Source organism: Spinacia oleracea, chromosome 3, assembly GCF_020520425.1.
Source record: "Spinacia oleracea cultivar Varoflay chromosome 3, BTI_SOV_V1, whole genome shotgun sequence".
In the NCBI taxonomy this organism is placed as follows: Eukaryota; Viridiplantae; Streptophyta; class Magnoliopsida; order Caryophyllales; family Amaranthaceae; genus Spinacia; species Spinacia oleracea.
The window spans coordinates 115641153-115660118 of NC_079489.1; the positions used below are offsets into that span (position 1 = coordinate 115641153).

Below are 18966 nucleotides of genomic sequence, written 5' to 3' on the forward strand. Positions count from 1 at the left end.
CTCGAAAAAACGCTGAGTATTTTCTGATTAATGTTGAGTTTGGTATTTTTTCAATTCATATGATTGTTGGATTCATTGCTCTAGGTTTAATCTTCATATTTGTGATAGTGCACGATTACAGGTGTGGAGTAATTAGACTATGCTAGATTACTACTTGACGCGGCGTTAAGCGGTTATTTAGAGTAAACGACTTAGTATTGTTAGGAGTGAGCTGATCACTTTTGTTGTGGGATCTTTTACGGTGATGACGTGTCACGCGTTCCTCGGAGGTATCGAGTATGACCTGGCACGAACTTCTGGCAACCTGCAAAACAAGAATATTCCCGTAGGAATATTCCCTCCGATGCTTAAGTAAGTATATGCTAGAGAGATAAGTAATTGGTAGAGAGAGGGCAGAGCAAAGTTAGTGCTAAGTTGGTGGGAATGAATTGATTGTCCCGTTTACCTAGGGATCTACACTATTTATAGTGCTAGGGTTTCTTGGGAGCTAGTCCTGCATTGATTGGATGGTTTCTTAAGATCAGGACACGTGTCTTGCGTAAATACTGGGGGATTGATTTGAGCCTGGCGGGCTTATTAGGTGTTTTGGGCTTCTTGTAATCAGTGGAAATGGGTCCCTTCTGAGTAAGAGGGCCTCAAGACCTTCTGGAAGGCCTTTTAGGCTTTCTTAATGGGCCTTTACGGTTTAGCCTAGGTGGCGTTTATTTTAGGCCACATCATTTGCCCCTCAAGGAGGATGCCCCTCACCCATGTGGGGTAGGCTGCTTGTCCTGGGAACGTGCCACGTGTGAGGGCTTTTCAGAGCTTAGTTTTTCCTTTAAAACCTTCAGAACTTCTCTCATTTTCCCTTTGTTACCTCACAACAATTTTCCTAGAGAGAGAAAGCGAATTCGATTTGCCAAAGATCTGCTTGTGCTTGCGTTTGAGTGTTCTTGGATTCTTGTTCAGTGTTCTTGAGGCTTTAGAACATTTGCCCAGACTTCTCATCAGTTTGATCATTTTCTGGTAAGTTCTCTATCAAAACTCTTGTTTTCTATATGCTTATGGGTCTCCTTTCTTTTATCGTTTATAGTGTCCTGGGGAGGCGTCCTGTGGGTTATGACGCCCTTTTCTTTCTTTCTTTTGCTAAAGTCAGGCGTCCTGTTCCTTATGCAGGACGGCATGGCTCGAATTAGGCAAACAGCCAACGTGCGTGCATGGGCTACACCGCGAGAGAGGGACGATAGGGTTCCTTTTTTGAACCCGTCTCAAGGAGATAGGAGTGGAGTCCGCTCCTCTCGTAATACAGGAGACAGGGCCGTAAGAACGGCACATTCTTCTAGGAGAAGGAAAAACGTGGCTTGCCGTCCTCGCGTTCCGCGCGAGGATTTTGAAGATGACTCCTCTAGTTCTTCGGACGAGGAGTTTGCAAAAAATCTTCCTCCTATGGTCCGGGGGAAAGAGGATGTCAATTTGTTTCCTTCTGACATCTTTCCCAACATGAAATGGCTGAGGTATCTGAGGGAGCAGGGACGTGACTTTGAGCGTTTTCTGCTTCTGTCCCTAGGTTTTAGTCTTAGGAGCCCTCGACCCCATGATTTTGTGGACCAACTCTCTCAGGGAGAGGTTGCTGTCTATACTGCTGCCTTTAGATTGGGTCTTAGATTTCCTTTGCTTCCCTTTGTGATGGACGTCCTAGAGGGGTATGATATTGGCCTTGCTCAACTGACGCCTAACTCTTAGGCAAACGTTTTTTGATTTATTGCCAAATGTGCTTTGAGCGGCATCATCCCTTCCTTTCCTGCTTTCCTTCGTCTTGTAGTTATTGCCCCTTCCTCTCGCTCTCCCCAGGGATGGTTCACCCTTTACAGCCGTGGGTGATATAAGACGGTGGTGGGTAAGACCTCTAGCTGGGTTTGGTGGAGGAAGAATTGGTCTGTTGTTCGAATGGAAGACCTCTCTCTTTCAAGGCGTCTTTCTAGGTGGAACCGTCGGCCCCGTTATTTATCTAGGGATGACGCCTTCCCCCGCCTTTCGTCAAGGGATTGGGGACTCATAAAGCCCTTGTTTCAGGCCGAGATGTATCGGCTGTCGTCAAAGAGCCATGCCTGGGTGCCTAATGCTTGGCTCCCCCATGTAGGCCAGTTCACCAACATAGTCTTTCTTTCGGCCGTCGGTCTTTGTCCCTATTTAAGTAGAGGTAGTTTTCCATAGAACATTGTTGTTCTTTTTTCTTCTACTAACCCTTGGTTCTGTGGATTTTGCCATGGATCGTTTATCCTCCGAGGACAAGGGCGTAGTGGACGTACCCGCTTGGCTTTCCGAGGTATACACTGAGGACATTCTCAAGACCGTGGAAGCCAAGAAGAAGGACTCCTCCAAGAAGTCCGACGAGGGTGCCTCTGGTGACGTCGCCAAGGTATTTTTTTTGTGTGTGCTTTTAATATGCCTCTGTATTCCTTTCAGATTTCGACTTGGTCGTTTACTTTTTACATTTTTTAGGAGCCCACTTCGTCAGCTATGAAGAAGCGTCCTGCATCTTCGACGGTGGCTCCTAAGCCAAAGCGGCCCTTCTTTAAGAAGATGGGTACGGCCGATGCTGCAACAAAGCCGTCGCTGTCAAAACCATCTGCTCCTCTGGCTGGGGGAGAGGTTCTCCTTAACCAGGCGTCCATTCCTCCGTCTGAGCATAAGGAAGTCTCTCCCCAGGTGGACACCGAAGGAGATTCCGCTGCCAGAGCGGCTGCTGACGAAGTAGCGGCCGACCAGGCTGAGGCTGCTGAAGCCACCACCTCGTCCAAGGAGGACAAGGGTAAGGGCAAGGAGGCTGACGCTCCTTCTACTGATAACGCCTCCACGCCTCCTCCGGCTTCGTCGATTGGTTAGTGTTTCTATACTTTAAATCTGTCATGACAACTCGGTATTTGCATGGTGTTTGATATCTTGACGTTTGGTTTAGTTGATATGTTCAAACGGACGCGGCGTGCTGAGGTGGCGAGCATCCCCCCTTCTGACGGTTTTAGCTCAGAGGCGAAAGATAAGATCCTTTCGGACGTGTATGCGGCCATTCCTGAGGAGTATGTGAGGTCACTTCCCGGGATTGACTTGGGATTCTTTGGGTCCATTCAGTCCCTCGTACTTGATGTGAGACACTTATTCCTGGTCTTCTTTTCTCTTGTGTATTATTATTACTATTTTTTTTGTTAACTCTATTTTGTTTTCGGCAGCTCTTAATCCGCTGTGCCGAGAGTAGGAACTATCGCTTCGATATGCATAATGAGACGCTCAAGCATAAGGACCAGATTGAGAATCATGAGAAGTATGCTGAGAGGACGGCCAGATTGATCAACGTGGACGCGGATGCGAAGATTAAGTCCGAAACGGACGCTCTGAAGAAGGCTGAGGAGGACGCCCAGAATTACGAACAGAAATTGCTGGAGCATGAGGAGAGGCTGGCCGTGCTGAGAAAGGAGTACTCCTCCGTCTCGGAGCGGGTGACCAATTTCTCATCCAAGGTGAACGTCCTGGAGGGTCAGCTCAAGGCTATGCAGGGTGAGATTGAAGCCGTGCACAAAGAGGCAGCGAGCTCTTTCAAATTAGGCGAAGAGTCCATCTTGGAGAATGCCCAAAGGGCATGGGATCAGTCTATGGATGGGAAGGACTTTTCCTGGTTCAAACGTCGCATCTCCTACCAGATGGCCGTTTCGACGACTAGACGCCTAGGCTTAGATCCCCCTGAGTTCGTTAGCGACGGGGAGGAGGAGGACATGGAGGAGGAAGAAGTGAACTCCCCTGAAGGCCAAGACGTCCAGGACGGGAGTTCAACTGCCCCTCATCCTTGAGCAGCCTTTTATGTAATTGGTTTGAATGACGTCGTGGGCGTTTGTAATAACTTTGATGCCTTTTGGCATTTATTTGTGTTGGTTTGTTTGCGCCATGAGCGCATGTATAAACATTTTGTGCCTTCGTGCACTTGTTTTACTTTAATTCTATTTCAGTTCGTTACTGATTTCTTAGGAATTCTTTATGGGTCCATTTGATGGACGGGAACCTCAGTGTTTTAGGTGATCAACCTAATTTGAGGCGCTAATCTAGGCCACTTCTCAGGCCGTCAATCGATTAGTCTTTTTAGACGCCTTCCAAGGAGGAGGCCTCATGTTGAATGTCTGCTCTTGTTGAGTCTTCTCCCTTTTTTTTTTGGACGCCTTCCAAGGAGGAGGCGTCATTTTGGATATCTGCTCTTGTCGAGTCTTTTGTGTTTGTTAGCACATGGTATTTTTAGGGTCGTCGTTTATTTAGTAAATATTGACGCCACCATTTGGAGTTTGTTTTCTTGTGGGTTTCTCCACCCCCTTAGTGTTTTTAAAGGGTTTAACTGAGACTTGTATTTGTCAGATAAGAAAATATTCATTTACTAAATTGCAATCTAAATTCACCGCGTCTTAGGCGGGCATTTACAGGCCGTTTTGTGGGCTCTAGTACAATAGCTAGGTCGTTTTGTAGGCTCTGGGTACAATAGTTAACCTAATGATATTCTATTTTCAGCCACTTTCCTCAATCTTGACCGTTTCTGTTTGGGCGGTTTACTCTCCTTGGCGGCTAGCAGTTCGTCTTCATGCTTTCTTTTGCCTCTGGCTTCGGCAGAATCTCGCTTCCATGCTGACGGGTTGAGGGTCGTCAGATAACAGTCCCTAGCCTGTTGTTGGTCTCCATGTATGGTGCCTATCACTCCATCATTGCACACAAACTTCAAAAGCATCAGATGGGTGACGACTACAGCTTTAATCTTGTTCAAGGTGGGTCGTCCCAAGATGACATTGTATGCTGTAAAGTCCTTAACAATCAGGAAGTCCACCTCCATCCTTCGTCCATTTTTCCTATCCCCAATTCGAACCGGCAGAGCAATGACGCCCACAGGGTGAATAATGCTCTCTCTGAAGCCAATGATGGGATAGTGAATACTTTCAATGGTTTTGGGATCATGCGCTAGGCGATTGAGGCATTCTAGGCTCATTATGTCGGACGAGCTTCCGGCATCTATTAGAATGCGTTTGACTCTCATGTTGGATATCTTGAATTCGACCACAAGAGGATCATCATGCGGAGTGGCTATTCGTCCACCATCTGACTCACATATCTCTATCCGTGGGAATGGATCCATAGGTGACTTTGCCGACAGCATTACTTGTCCTAGGCGACGAGCATAATCTTTCTGTCCCCTCATGGTGGGTCCTCCAGCGGCTGGTCCTCCAGATATGACGGCTACAAACCCCCCATCGCTGTGCTGTCCCTCCGTAGGTGAGGCAGGTGACTTGTTCTTTTTGTATTGGTTTTTTTCAAAGCCATGAGCATTCTTCTGTAAGTAGTTCTTGAGGTATCCTTTGGAGGCTAGGCCGTCTAAAGCCCTTTTCAAGCTTCTACAATTCTTAGTTTCATGTCCTATGTCTTCATGGAACTGGCAATATAACTTGGGATCTCGACCCTCAGCAGGAGATTTCATGGGGAAAGGCCGTTCAAGGTCAAACCTGGTTCCGACGTCTTTTAGTATTGTGAGGAGGTCTGTGTTATACTCAAAGTATTCCCTTTCCTGCGGACGTTCTCTCTTGTGCCCAGGAGAGTTGGTATCATGCTCTTTTGAGAGGGCCCATGTGCCATTTACTCGTGGGGCTTTTCGGTCCACTTTATCTTTCTTTCCGGAGGAGTATGTTGTTTCTCCAATCCTTCCTTCCTTTGACGCGCTGCATATTTCTGTTGCATGGATAAATGCTTCGGCCTCGTCCAAGACTTCGGCCATAGTCCTCACGCTTTTCTTGACCAGATCAAACTTAAAGGATCCCTTCTTCAATCCTCTGATAAAATTATCAAAGGAGACGCCATCGGGCAAGTCTGGGATCTGTCCGGCTTCTAAGTTGAAACGCTTCACATAGCTTCTTAGGGATTCATCTTTCCCCTGTTGGATCCGTCCCAAATGCATGCTTGTTTTCCTTTCTTCCTTGTGTGCCATGAACCTTGTGGAGAACAGAGTTTGTAGTTCGTTGAAAGAGGCAATTGACCCTAGGGGCAGCCGTTCAAACCACTTAGACGCCACTCCTTTGAGAGTGGCCGGGAAGTATTTTCACCAAGTGGCTTCAATGGTTCCTTGAACATACATGTGATGGCGGTATGCGACTAAGTGCATATCAGGATCGGTGGTCCCGTCATAGGCTTCAATGGTAGGAGTTTTTACCTTGGGTTCCTTCGGGGCCTTCATGATCTCTTCGGAGAAAGGGGGTACTCATGTGCCTTAGTGTCAGATTATTAAACCCTTGCTGGATGTGATAAGTTGGTTCACGGCGGTTGGATAGCGGGCGGGGGCGCATGCTTACCCTGTTGGGCGTCATCTGGGTCTGTCCTCGAGTAGAGGGGTAAAATGGAGGATCTTCCATCACAGGGGTGGACCCAGTGTCTGATAGTTTAGATTCAGCTTCATAATGTTCTTGACGCCTTGAGGCGAGCCGGAAGACAGCTGGTGGGCTTCCCCTAGACGGTGGTCGTATGACCGAGTCCCTTCGAGGTAAGAAAGTAGGGGGGTCGCGGCCGTTTCCAGAGCGCTCAGGCACAAGGCTGACTCCCCTGCTAGCTTGTGGACGAGAGCCTTCTCCAGCCCTCCATACATTGGATCTGAGTGGCATTCTGCTTATCCGATTGACGTCGAGGCTGAGGGGTCTCTGTGGAGCCGTCCTCTCAGCGCTGTAGATTAGCATATTTTTCCGAATTTCATCTTGCAATGTGGTGCTCATCTTCTGTCGAAAAGTTTGATTCATTTGCTGTTGGAATCCTGCTAAGATCTCACGTAAAGATCTCACTGAGACCGGCAAGTCTAGATTCTCATCTAGCACGGCGTCTCCGACGCTGGGGCTTAGGTGGCCGCCTGACGGAGACGCCTCTGTCATTGGTTCTTCTTCTACAACCATCTCAGCCTCCTGCACCCGACGTGGTGTGTTTCCTGCATTTGCGATTCGATTGGCTTCTTCCATGTGCCTTTGGCTCCTTTCGAGAGGCCGCCTCTCTTCTCCCTCACCAGTGTACTCTCTGTCAGAATGTAGTTCGGCCATGATACTATACCTCCCCACAGACGGCGCCAAATTTTGTGGGATCTTTTACGGTGATGACGCGTCACGTTCCTCGGAGGTATCAAGTATGACCTGGCACGAACTTCTGGCAACCTGCTAAACAAGAATATTCCCGTAGGAATATTCCCTCTGATGCTTAAGTAAGTATATGTTAGAGAGAGAAGTAATTGGTAGAGAGAGGGCAGAGCAAAGTTAGTGCTAAGTTGGTGGGAATGAATTGATTGTCCCGTTTACCTAGGGATCTGCACTATTTATAGTGCTAGGGTTTCTTGGGAGCTGGTCCTGCATTGATTGGATGGTTTCTTAAGATCAGGACACGTGTCTTGCGTAAATATTGGGGGTTTGATTTGAGCCTGGCGGGCTTATTAGGTGTTTTGGGCTTCTTGTAATCAGTGGAAATGGGTCCCTTCTGAGTAAGAGGGCCTCAAGACCTTCCGGAAGGCCTTTTAGGCTTTCATAATGGGCCTTTACGGTTTAGCCTAGGTGGCGTTTATTTTAGGCCACATCAACTTTAATTTTATTAAGTATATGGATTGTTGTAATGAAACAAGTTTATTAGGGTTAGATTTATCGCGGCGGTAAGTTCACAACCTATTTCCCAAACTAAGTGTTAAATGAGATTAGGCTGCTTGGAAAATGGACTTTAAATTGTCTGGCCTTCCTATAATCAAACCATACCAATTGGGCTTGTTTGCTTGTCACTTGTAAATAACTAGTTTAGTTAGTTCTTTAGCTTTTACGTAGATCGTTTAAGTGAGTCTTAAATACCCCCCCCCCCTCTTTGTGAATAGGTATATAATTGTATATGGTAGGTATGCAATAACTATGTCGGATTAGATGTAAGACTCGTTTGGTTAGTTAAACTTTGATGTTAGAAATTAGTAGTCTCTTCGTGGGATCAACCCTTTCTTATCCTTTTACTACTTGTTAATATTTTTGAAGGTCTAAGATAGGTTTTTAATTTAATACGGGAAACGACACGTATCACAAGTAAGGGTTGGTTTGACTATGGGTTCGTATGTGGATGAGATTCTTTGTGATGTTATTCCTATGGATGCTTGTCATATTTTGTTGGGACGCCTTGGCAGTTTGATAGGGATGTGGTTCACAAGGGGAGAAGCAACGAGTATGAATTGAGAGACAAAGGCAAGAAGAATTTGCTAAAGCCTATGTCATCACAAGCGGTTCGATCCATGAGTGTGCAGCAAATAAAGAAGCCGAATCTCACCATGTTAGCTAGTGCTCGTGGTTAAGGAAAGTTCTATCAAAGGGCAAAATTGGAAAGAAGGAAGTCCCATTGCCGAGTTGCTTTTTGAGTTCAATGATGTATTTCCCGACGAATTACCACCAGGTTTGCCTCCTATTAGTGGTATTGAACATCAAATTGATCTTGTTCCAGGAACTTGTTTGCCTAATAAGGCTGCTTATCGTTGCAATCCGGAGGAAAGAAAGGAGATGCAAAAACAAATTGATGAACTTGTGAGTCGAGGCTATGTTAGAGAAAGCTTGAGTCCATGTGATGTTCCGGTGTTGCTTGTGCCTAAGAAAGATGGGACATGGCGTATGTGTGTTAATAGTAGGGTTGTGAAACATTACCATCAAGTATAGTTTTCCAATTACGAGACTTGATGATATGTTAGATGACCTCCATGTTTCGAAGTTGTTCTCAAAAACTGATTTGCGGAGTTGTTATCATCAGATTCAGATGCGTGAAGGAGAAGAGTTCTTTCAAGCCCGGTTTGTACTCACAATTACCAGTTCCGGTTCGTCCTTGGGAAGATGTTTCTATGGATTTTATAGTGGATTTTCCTCGTACTCAAAGAGGTAAGGATGCTATCATGGTCGTTATTGATAGATTTTCCAAGATTGCTCACTTTGTTGCTTGTCACAAATCGGATGATGCTTGTAATGTGGCTGATTTGTATTATAAAGAGATTGTTCGTTTGCAAGGAATTCCCAAGACTATTGTTTCGGATTGTGATTCCAAGTTTTTGAGTTACTTTTGGAATACATTGTGGAGAAAGGTGGGAACTAAATTGTTGTTTAGCACTTCACATCACCCTCAAACTGATGGGCAAACGGAGGTTACAAATCAAACCTTGGGAACGTTGTTACGAGGGTTGGTAAGTAAGACGCAAAAGGATTGGGATGTCAAGCTTGCTCACGCTGAATTTTCTTATAATCGTTCTCCTACTTATGCTACTGGTCATTCTCCATTTGAAGTGGTATATGGGATTAATTCATATTTTCCATTGGATCTGATTCCATTGCCGAAAGATGAGTTGGTTCACGAAGATGCCAATGCCAAGTTGAAATCTATGATGAAATTGCACCAACAAGTTCGTGGCCGTATTGAAGCTATCAATGCCTCTTATAAACAGAAATCAAATAACAATCGCAAGCCTCGGGTGTTTGTCGAAGGTGATTTTGTTTGGGTTCATTTGAGGAAAGACCATTTTCCAAGCAAACGCAAGAACGAGCTTATGCCTAGGGCTGAAGGTCCTTACAAGGTGGTTGCACGTGTGAATGATAATGCTTACAAGATCGAGCTTCCGTGAGATTATGGTGTCCATGCTACTTTCAATGTAGGTGACCTCTCACCCTATCTTGATGATGATGGCCTTGCTGAATTGAGGTCCAAGAGAATTCGTGATAGGAAGGAGAAAATCACCTCTTGGGAGTCTTTGAAACGTAAGCTACGTAAAAGGTATGTGCCAACAACTCATAGAATAACGACTTATCGTAAAATTGCTGAATTGAGGCAAGGGAAAATGAGTGTGGCTAATTATATTGATGAGTTTGAAAACTTGTCCTTAGTGGGGGAAAATGAGGAAATTGAGGAACAAAACTGTCTAGATTTTTAAGGGGTTTAAACTACAATATTGCCAATACCGTAGACATTTATCCATATTCTGATTTTGATACTCTTAGTGGACTTTGTTTAAAATTGGAAAACCAAGGGAAAGCAAAATATGGGGGAGGGTCAAGTATGGATGGTAAGGCCAAGTCTTGGTCTAAATTCGAACCTATCTTGAAACCAAACACATCACCTGGTACCGTAGGTTCAAGTAATTCTACGGCTGCCCCAAAATTAGTTAACTCAACCAAAGAAACAAGTCTGTCCAAGGTGCGTTGTTTTAAGTGTCAAGGGTTTGGGCATTATCAAAATGCGTGTCCAAATAAACGGGTAGTGACCTTGAGAGAAGCTGTTGAATGCCGTGAGGAGTTGTTTGAAGAGGAGAAGAGGTTTGGGGACGTATTTGTGTTTGATGAGAGTGGAGATAAAGAGGAGGAGGAGGGGTAAGAGGCTCCAGTTTATGACACAAATCTGGTTCTTAGAGCTCTACAAACGCAAATTGCATCTACTGATTCTGACCAACGAGATCAGTAGTTTTATACTAAATGCCTAGTGAAAGATAAGTGGTGTAGTGTGATTGTTGATGGGGGGAGTTGCACCAATGTTGCTTCTAGTGAGATGGTTTCGAAATTAGGCTTAATCACTACAGCCCATCCTAGACCATACGCACCCCATTGGCTCGATGATGGTAATAGTGTGAAGGTGTCGAAACAAGTAAGGGTTGGTTTGACTATGTTCGTATGTGGATGAGATTCTTTGTGATGTTATTCCTATAGATGCTTGTCATATTTTGTTGGGTCGTCCTTGGCAGTTTGATAGGGACGTGGTTCATAAGGGGAGAAGCAACAAGTATGAATTGAGAGACAAAGGCAAGAAGATTGTGCTAAAGCCTATGTCAGCACAAGCGGTTCGATCCATGAGTGTGCAGCAAAAAAAAGAAGCCGAATCTCACCATGTTGGCTAGTGAATGAGAGATTGAGCAAGTTCTAGATCATGGAGAGTTGGTGTCTTTGCTCGTGGCTAAGGAAAGTTTGATCGAAGGCCAAAATTGGAAAGAAGGCAATCCCATTGCCGAGTTGGTTTTCTGAGTTCAAGGATGTATTTCCCGACGAATTACCACCAGGTTTGCCTCCTATTCGTGGTATTGAACATCAAATTGATCTTGTTCCAGGAACTTCTTTTCCTAATAAGGCTGCTTATCGTTGCAATCCGGAGGAAACAAAGGAGTTGTAAAAACAAATTGATGAACTTGTGAGTCGAGGCTATGTTAGAGAAAGCTTGAGTCCATGTGTTGTTCCGGTGTTGCTTGTGCCTAAGAAATATGGGACATGGCGTATGTGTGTTGATAGTAGGGATGTGAATAACATTACCACCAAGTATCATTTTCCAATTCCGAGACTTGAGGATATGTTAGATGAGCTCCATTGTTCGAAGTTGTTCTCAAAAATTGATTTGCGGAGTGGTTATCATCAGATCCGGATGCGTGAAGGAGATGAGTGGAAAACGACTTTCAAGACGAAACATGGTTTCTATGAATGGACCGTCATGCCGTTTGGTCTCACTAATGCTCCTAGTACGTTTATGAGGCTAATGAACGAAGTGCTGAAATCATTTTTGGGTAGATTTGTTGTGGTATATCTCGATGACATCTTGGTGTATAGTAAGAACAAAGAGGAGCATATGATTCATTTGAGGGATGTTTTTGAAACCCTTAGAGCTCAAAGCTCTATGGGAAGCTAGAGAAGTGTTCGTTCCTTGTTGATAATTTTGTATTCTTGGGCTATGTGGTTTCGAAGGATGGGGTGTCCGTGGATCAGTCCAAGATCGAGGCTATGAAATCATGGCCTAGTCCTAAAACTATAAGTGAGGTGAGTTCATTTCATGGTCTTGCTTTATTTTATAGACGTTTTATTCGTGATTTCAGTACCATTACTAGTCCTATTACTAGTTGTTTGAAGAAAGGTGTGTTTGTATGGGGAGAGGACGCTCAAAAGGCATTTGATGTAATTAAGGAGCGTTTGTGTGCTGCTCCTATTTTGGCATTGCCGAATTTTTCTCAACCTTTCGAGGTCGAGTGTGATGCTAGTGGTGTGGGAATTGGTGCTGTTTTGATCCAAGGTAAGCGTCCCATAGCTTATTTTTCGGAAAGGTTAGGGGGTGCTCGTTTGAATTATTGCACTTATGATAAAGTGTTTTATGCCACTGTTAGAGCTTTGGATCATTGGAGTCATTATTTGCGTTCTAGTCACTTTGTCTTGTATTCAGACCATGAATCTTTGAAGTATGTTAATGGGCGACAAAAATGTATTCCAAGGAATGCTAAATGGGTTGAGTTCTTACAATCCTTTCATTTTTCTTCGAAGTACAAAGATGGTAAGAGCAATGTGGTGGATGATGCATTATCACGGCGATATACTTTGCTTGGTAAACTTGATGTTCGTGTATTGGGGTTTGAGACCTTGAAAGACCACTATCGTGATGATGGTGACTTTGGAGTTACATTTGAGAAATGTGCAGTTGGTGCCTATGGAGAGTACGTGTTGCCAGATGGGTTTCTTTTCAAAGACAATCGTCTTTGTATTCCCAAGCACTCAATTCTTGAGCTACTAGTTCGTGAGGCTCATGGTGGAGGGTTGGCTGGTCACTTCGGCATAGCTAAGACCTTGGAGATATTGAGGGAGCATTTCTTTTGGCCTAAAATGTTAGGCGATGTAACGAACATTGTGGGTGAGTGCGTGACTTGTCATATGGCCAAGAGTTCTTTCAAGCCCGGTTTGTACTCACCATTACCAGTTCAGGTTCTTCCTTGGGAAGATGTCTCTATGGATTTATTAGTGGCTTTGCCTCGTACTCAAAGAGGTAAGGATGCTATCATGGTTGTTGTTGATAGATTTTACAAGATGGCTCACTTTGTTGCTTGTCACAAAACGGATGATGCTTGTAATGTGGCTGATTTGTATCCTAAAGAGATTGTTCGTTTGCATGGAATTCCCAAGACTATTGATTTGGATCGTGATTCCAAGTTTTTAAGTTACTTTTGGAATAAATTGTGGAGAAAGGTGGGAATCAAATTGTTGTTTAGCACTTCACATCACCCTCAAACTAATGGGCAAACGAAGGTTACAAATCAAACCTTAGGAACGTTGTTACGAGGGTTGGTAAGTAAGACGCCAAAGGATTGGGATGTACAGCTTGTGTAGGAACATATAGATGCATAAAGCGGAATTTCAGGAAACAATTTCCTAACATCTATCACAGGATCTCATGCATAACAATAGTATAGATCAGATTAAGTCGAAAGAATAATCACGTTTGTAGCCTGTTCTCCCGTTCGTATGCAAGCTTCGACGATCTTAGAGCCCCACTTGTTGCTCCTCTACTTAGTCCACAAGCACCAATTGAATCCCACGTATGCTAGTACGGAAGAGAACGATCACGATCAATCTCTTGCTTTGTTTGGGAAGAACGGCGTTTCAGAGAAATAAGAATTAGGGTTTTTGTGTTTTCCTTTTTGTCAGATATTGAATCAACGTAATGATTAAATCCCTGACATTATAACTATTATAATGTGAGAGTTTTAGGTTAACACAAAACCAAAGCCCAACATTCTTTCCCTTAATAGACCGGTTGCCATCGGGCCTTTTGGGCCCATTCCAATTAGTGCTTATATGTGTGACCTTATAGGATTAATATATTTTAGTTGTAGGTCCAATCAATATTGTCCTACTAATCACATTTATTCTCTAGCAAGCAAATATGATTACTAAAATAATTAACTTATTATCTTCATAATTAATTCCTATTTATATTTAGCAATTGCCGGAAATGTCTAAGGACATAATTCCTTCAATCTCCCACTTGTCCGAAGACAAGAACGCAATGCTAAATTCCTTAAGTCTCTTAATGCCAAAATTTGATAACACACTGTTATTCTCAAATTCTAGTTTCTTGATCGCCGAGTTCGAACTGTTCAAATAAAGATTAACATTTTAATCCCATTCCGCATGGCCATGCAATTTTTTTCAGTTCTCGCTCATCAAGAGGCCCAGACACCAATCCTATCAAATAGGAGGACTTATTCACTCTTGTATGACCATAACTCCCACTCAATTCTTAGCCCACCTGATCACTGCTTTTATAACCTCCTTTTACGGCGCGGCGTTTAACAGAGTCAAGGTTAAACTAATTGTCTCATGGTTATTAAGACATACTCATGTCTAAGGAATCCACTAAATATAGAGGTTTGATTCTACTTTTAGAATCAGTTAGGTCAAGTCTCAATGTATCAAGTATACATCCATATAATCAATTAGACATCCCTATGTCTCCATAGCCCATGGAACTGCACTATCAATTAATTACATGCTAGTCTTCTCATAAATCACTTATGTCCAATTTAGTGATTTAGACTAGGGACTTAATAGTTCACTTTATAGGGTTCCATTATCAAAACGTTTTCGATAATCCTATTTGAAAACACAAGTTATTTGGACATTTTATTTAATACTAAACCAAACAATCAAATAAGAATGAACTTTTATTGATAAACATTCAAAGCATAATAAATGTCTTTACAATTGTAAACATAAAGTAAACAACCTAAAGCCATTCTCCCATATGCCTAAGCCCCATAGACCTAGTATGACTCTCATGCTTAGGTTGAGCAAGCGGTTTAGTCAAAGGATCAGCCACGTTATCCTCAGTATGAACCTTGCTTACTTTCACATACCCTCTTTCAACGATCTCTCGAATAAGATGGAATCTCCTGAGCACATGTTTGGATTTTTGGTGCGATCTGGGTTCCTTGGACTGAGAAATGGCACCATTGTTGTCACAATACAACTCAATGCCATTTTCAATGCTAGGAACTACACCAAGTTCACTAATGAACTTTTTTATCCAAACAGCTTCTTTTGCTGCATCACTTGCTGCAATATACTCAGCCTCTGTTGTAGAATCTGCGATGGTACTCTGCTTAGAACTCTTCCGGCTCACAGCCCCTCCATTGAGATAAAATATGAAACCAGATTGTGATCGGAAATCATCTTTGTCGCTTTGGAAGCTTGCATCGGTGTATCCAGTGGCAACCAACTCATTATCTCCTCCATAGACCAAGAAATTATCCTTAGTCCTTCTCAAGTACTTAAGGATATTCTTTGCTGCCATCCAGTGCGCCTCTCCTGGGTTTGACTGGTATCTGCTGCACATACTCAAAGCATATGCAACATCCGGTCGAGTGCATACCATGGCATACATAATGGACCCTACTGCAGAGGCATAAGGGACATTACTCATGCTCTTGACCTCATCAGGTGTCGAAGGACACTGAGTCTTGCCAAGTGAAATGCCATGTTGCATGGGAATGAAACCAATTTTGGAGTTTTCCAGCTTGAACCTTGCAAGAACCTTATCAATATAAGTCTCTTGGCTAAGTCCAATCAGCCTTTTGGATCTATCTCTATGGATCCTTATTCCCAAGATGTACTCAGCTTCTCCTAGATCTTTCATGGAAAAACAACTTTTAAGCCATTCCTTGACTGACTCAAGCATGGTCTTGTCGTTTCCTATGAGAAGTATGTCATCCACATACAAGACCAGGAAAGCAATACTACTCCCATTCAACTTCTTGTATATACAAGATTCCTCTTCATTTCTAAGGAAGCCAAAAGATTTGACTGCCTCATCAAATCTGAGGTTCCAACTCCGGGATGCTTGCTTAAGCCCATAAATGGACTTCTTAAGCTTGCAAACTTTTCTTGGACTGTTTGGATCTTCAAAACCTTGTGGTTGTGTCATGTACACATCCTCTTTCAAGAACCCATTCAAGAAAGCGGTTTTGACGTCCATCTGCCAGATCTCATAGTCATGAAAGGCAGCAATCGCAAGAATTATCCTAATGGATTTCAGCATGGCTACTGGTGAGAAGGTTTCATCATAGTCAATACCATGAATTTGTCTAAAACCTTTTGCCACTAGTCTTGCCTTAAAGACATCAATGTTTCCATCTTTGTCCTTTTTCAGTTTGAAAATCCATTTGCAACCTATGGGTTTAACCCCATCAGGCAAAGCAACCAAGTCCCATACTTGATTTTCAAACATCGAATCCATTTCGGATCTCATGGCTTCAAGCCATTTCTCGGAGTCTTGACTTGTCAAAGCATTTGTGTAGCTAGTAGGTTCCTCATGTTCTAAAATCTCTATTTCAGAACTTTCAGTCAAAAGAAAATCAATATATCTCTTTGGCGGAATGACGGTCCTACTAGACCTACGTTGGGGAACAACAGGAGAAGTTTCCACCTCATTAGGTTGAGGTACTTCGCATGGATTATCTCCAAGTGGGACGGTAGAAGGCCTATGAATGGAATGCACCGCCTCCTGAGCATTTTCATGCTGGGTCGTCTCTGACGAGGTGTGAACCTCATCCATTTGTTGCTCATCTCGAATTTCTTCGAGATATACATTACTCCCACTTGTTTTTCTGGAAATAAACTCCTTTTCCTGAAAGACACCATCGCGAGCAACAAACACTTTGTTTTCGCTTTGGTTGTAGAAGTAGTATCCCTTAGTCTGTTTTGGGTAACCCACAAAAAGACACTTATCGGACTTGGGTGAAAGCTTATCAGAAAGTAAACGTTTTACGTAAACTTCACAACCCCATGTCCTTAGAAAAGACTATTTCGGAACTTTTCCAGTCCACATCTCATATGGCGTCTTTTCTACTGCTTTGGACGGAGCCCTGTTGAGTGTGAATGCCGCTGTTTCAAGCGCAAATCCCCAAAATGAGGCAGGAAGGTTAGCAAGACTCATCATGGACCGAACCATATCTAATAGAGTTCGGTTCCTTCTTTCGGAAACCCCATTCAATTGTGGTGTCCCTGGTGGAGTCAATTGCGAAAGTATTCCACAATCTTTCAAATGATCACCAAACTCTTGAGATAAATATTCACCACCACGATCGGATCGCAATGCTTTAATTTTCTTTCCAAGTTGGTTTTGTACTTCATTTTGGAATTCTTTGAACTTTTCAAAAGATTCCGACTTATGCCGCATGAGGTAAACATATCCAAATCTGCTCACATCATCAGTAAAAGTAATGAAATACCCGTACCCTCCCCTAGCCAAAGTACTCATAGGTCCGCAAACATCAGTATGTATGAGGGCTAAAAGATCATTGGCCCTTTCACTTGAGCCTGTGAAAGGAGACTTTGTCATTTTTCCCATTAAGCAAAATTCACATACTTCAAATGATTCAAAATCAAATGATTTGAGAATTCCATCCTTATGAAGTTTCTCTATGCGCTTTGAGCTTATATGGCCTAATCGACAATGCCATAGGTAAGTAGGGTTCAAATAATTTGGTTTGTGTTTCTTGTTTTCTATGTGGTAGATATGGTTTTGTAAGTCTAGTACATATAAACCATTTGATAATTTAGCAGAGACATAGAACATACCATTCAAATATGCTGAACAACAATTATTCATAATTTGAAATGAAAAACCTTCCGAATCCAAAATCGGAATAGAAATTATGTTCTTGGTAATAACTGGAACGTAATAATAATTATAAAGTTCTAATATTAAACCAGAAGGCAAGCGTAAACTATAATCTCCTACAGCTAAAGCAGCAACTCTTGCTCCATTGCCTACTCGGAGATCCACTTCGCCTTTGCTCAAGCTCCTACTTCTTTTTAGTCCCTGCACATTACCAATAATGTGAGATCCACAAGCGGTATCAAATACCCAAGAAGCAGTTGTAGCTAAATTAACTTCTATGACATAGATACCTGAAATTGAAGCACCAGTCTTCTTATCCTCCAGATACTTGGGGCAGTTCCTCTTCCAATGACCAATCTTGTGGCAGTGGTAGCACTCATGTTGAGCGGCTACCTTAGCCTTGGGAGTGGCCTTTGGCTTGGTTGAAGAGTTCTCATTGGCAACCACCTTGCCCTTGTTCTTCTTCATGGGAGCCCCTTTCTTCTTGAACTGCTTACCTTTACTAACCATTAGAACATCCTTATGTTTAGGTTTACTTGGTAAGTTTCTCTCAGCCTGAATTAGTGAACCATGCAACTCTTGCAGGGTAGCCTCCCCTCCTTGCATGTAGAAGTTCAACTTAAAGTTATAAAAATCTTCAGGCAAAGATCTGATGACTATGTCAGTTGCCAGGTCCTTAGGATAAGGGAAGCCCAATTTCTCCATGGTCTAAAAATGTCCAATCAAATCGAACACATGCGGACCAACGGGCTTCCCCTCTTCCAACTTGGAATCCAGAAGTTTGCAGTTTGCTTCAAATCTCTCCAATCTAGCATTTTTCTGAAACAAAGTTTTCAGTTGCTGGATTAGTTGTAGGCATCCAGACCATCAAAACGTTTTTGATACTCTGGTTCCATGCAAGCAAGCATCAAGCATGTTACTTGCAAGGAGTTATCCTCTAGAGTTTGTCTAGCTCGCCTTTGAGCTGCAGTAGCATTTTCTGGCAGGGGTTCAGGGAGAGGATTGTCAAGAACACTTTCTTTTCCTTCCGCTCTGAGAACAATTCTCACAGCCATTTGCCATTGTAGGAAGTTGGTAGCATTCAGTTTGTCTTTTTCAATTAGAGGGCGCAAGTTAAAAGTAGAGTTGTTTGCACCAGACATGATAACTACAATGAAAAAGTAAAGCAAGATTCAATATAATGTTTATCAAAAGTAGCAATTAAACAAATTCAATTCACTACTACCCTTTATTCAAAATTAGAAGTCCCCATTGAATAAAGAATTAACCAAGATCCCCTCCCACTACAATCAAACGGACTTTGGCCCTACTACTTTAATTTATAGTATTTGAGGTAAGTAAACATTTTACTAATTATAACTAATTATAACTCTTGGTAGACAGGTTAACAACTCTTTGTATTTTCCTATCTCTTAGCTTCAAAACCCAAAACTTTGTCTTTTGATAGTTTTGTTGAGTTAAACCAAACATTAACATGTAAGTTTCGAAAACCTACCCTACTATCCCCGTAATTATAAGCAACAC

The 18966-nt window shown here is 42.9% G+C and overlaps 1 protein-coding gene across 1 annotated transcript; it reads left to right on the forward strand.

Moving 5' to 3' along the window:
* The first annotated feature begins 1425 nt into the window (after positions 1–1425).
* Positions 1426–3821, forward strand: LOC130469996 (uncharacterized). Its single transcript, XM_056839548.1, has 5 exons — positions 1426–1682; positions 1802–1856; positions 2482–2860; positions 2939–3123; positions 3207–3821. Exons 1-5 carry the CDS (start codon positions 1426–1428, stop codon positions 3819–3821), a joined length of 1491 nt encoding a protein of 496 aa, XP_056695526.1.
* The last annotated feature ends 15145 nt before the right edge of the window (positions 3822–18966 follow it).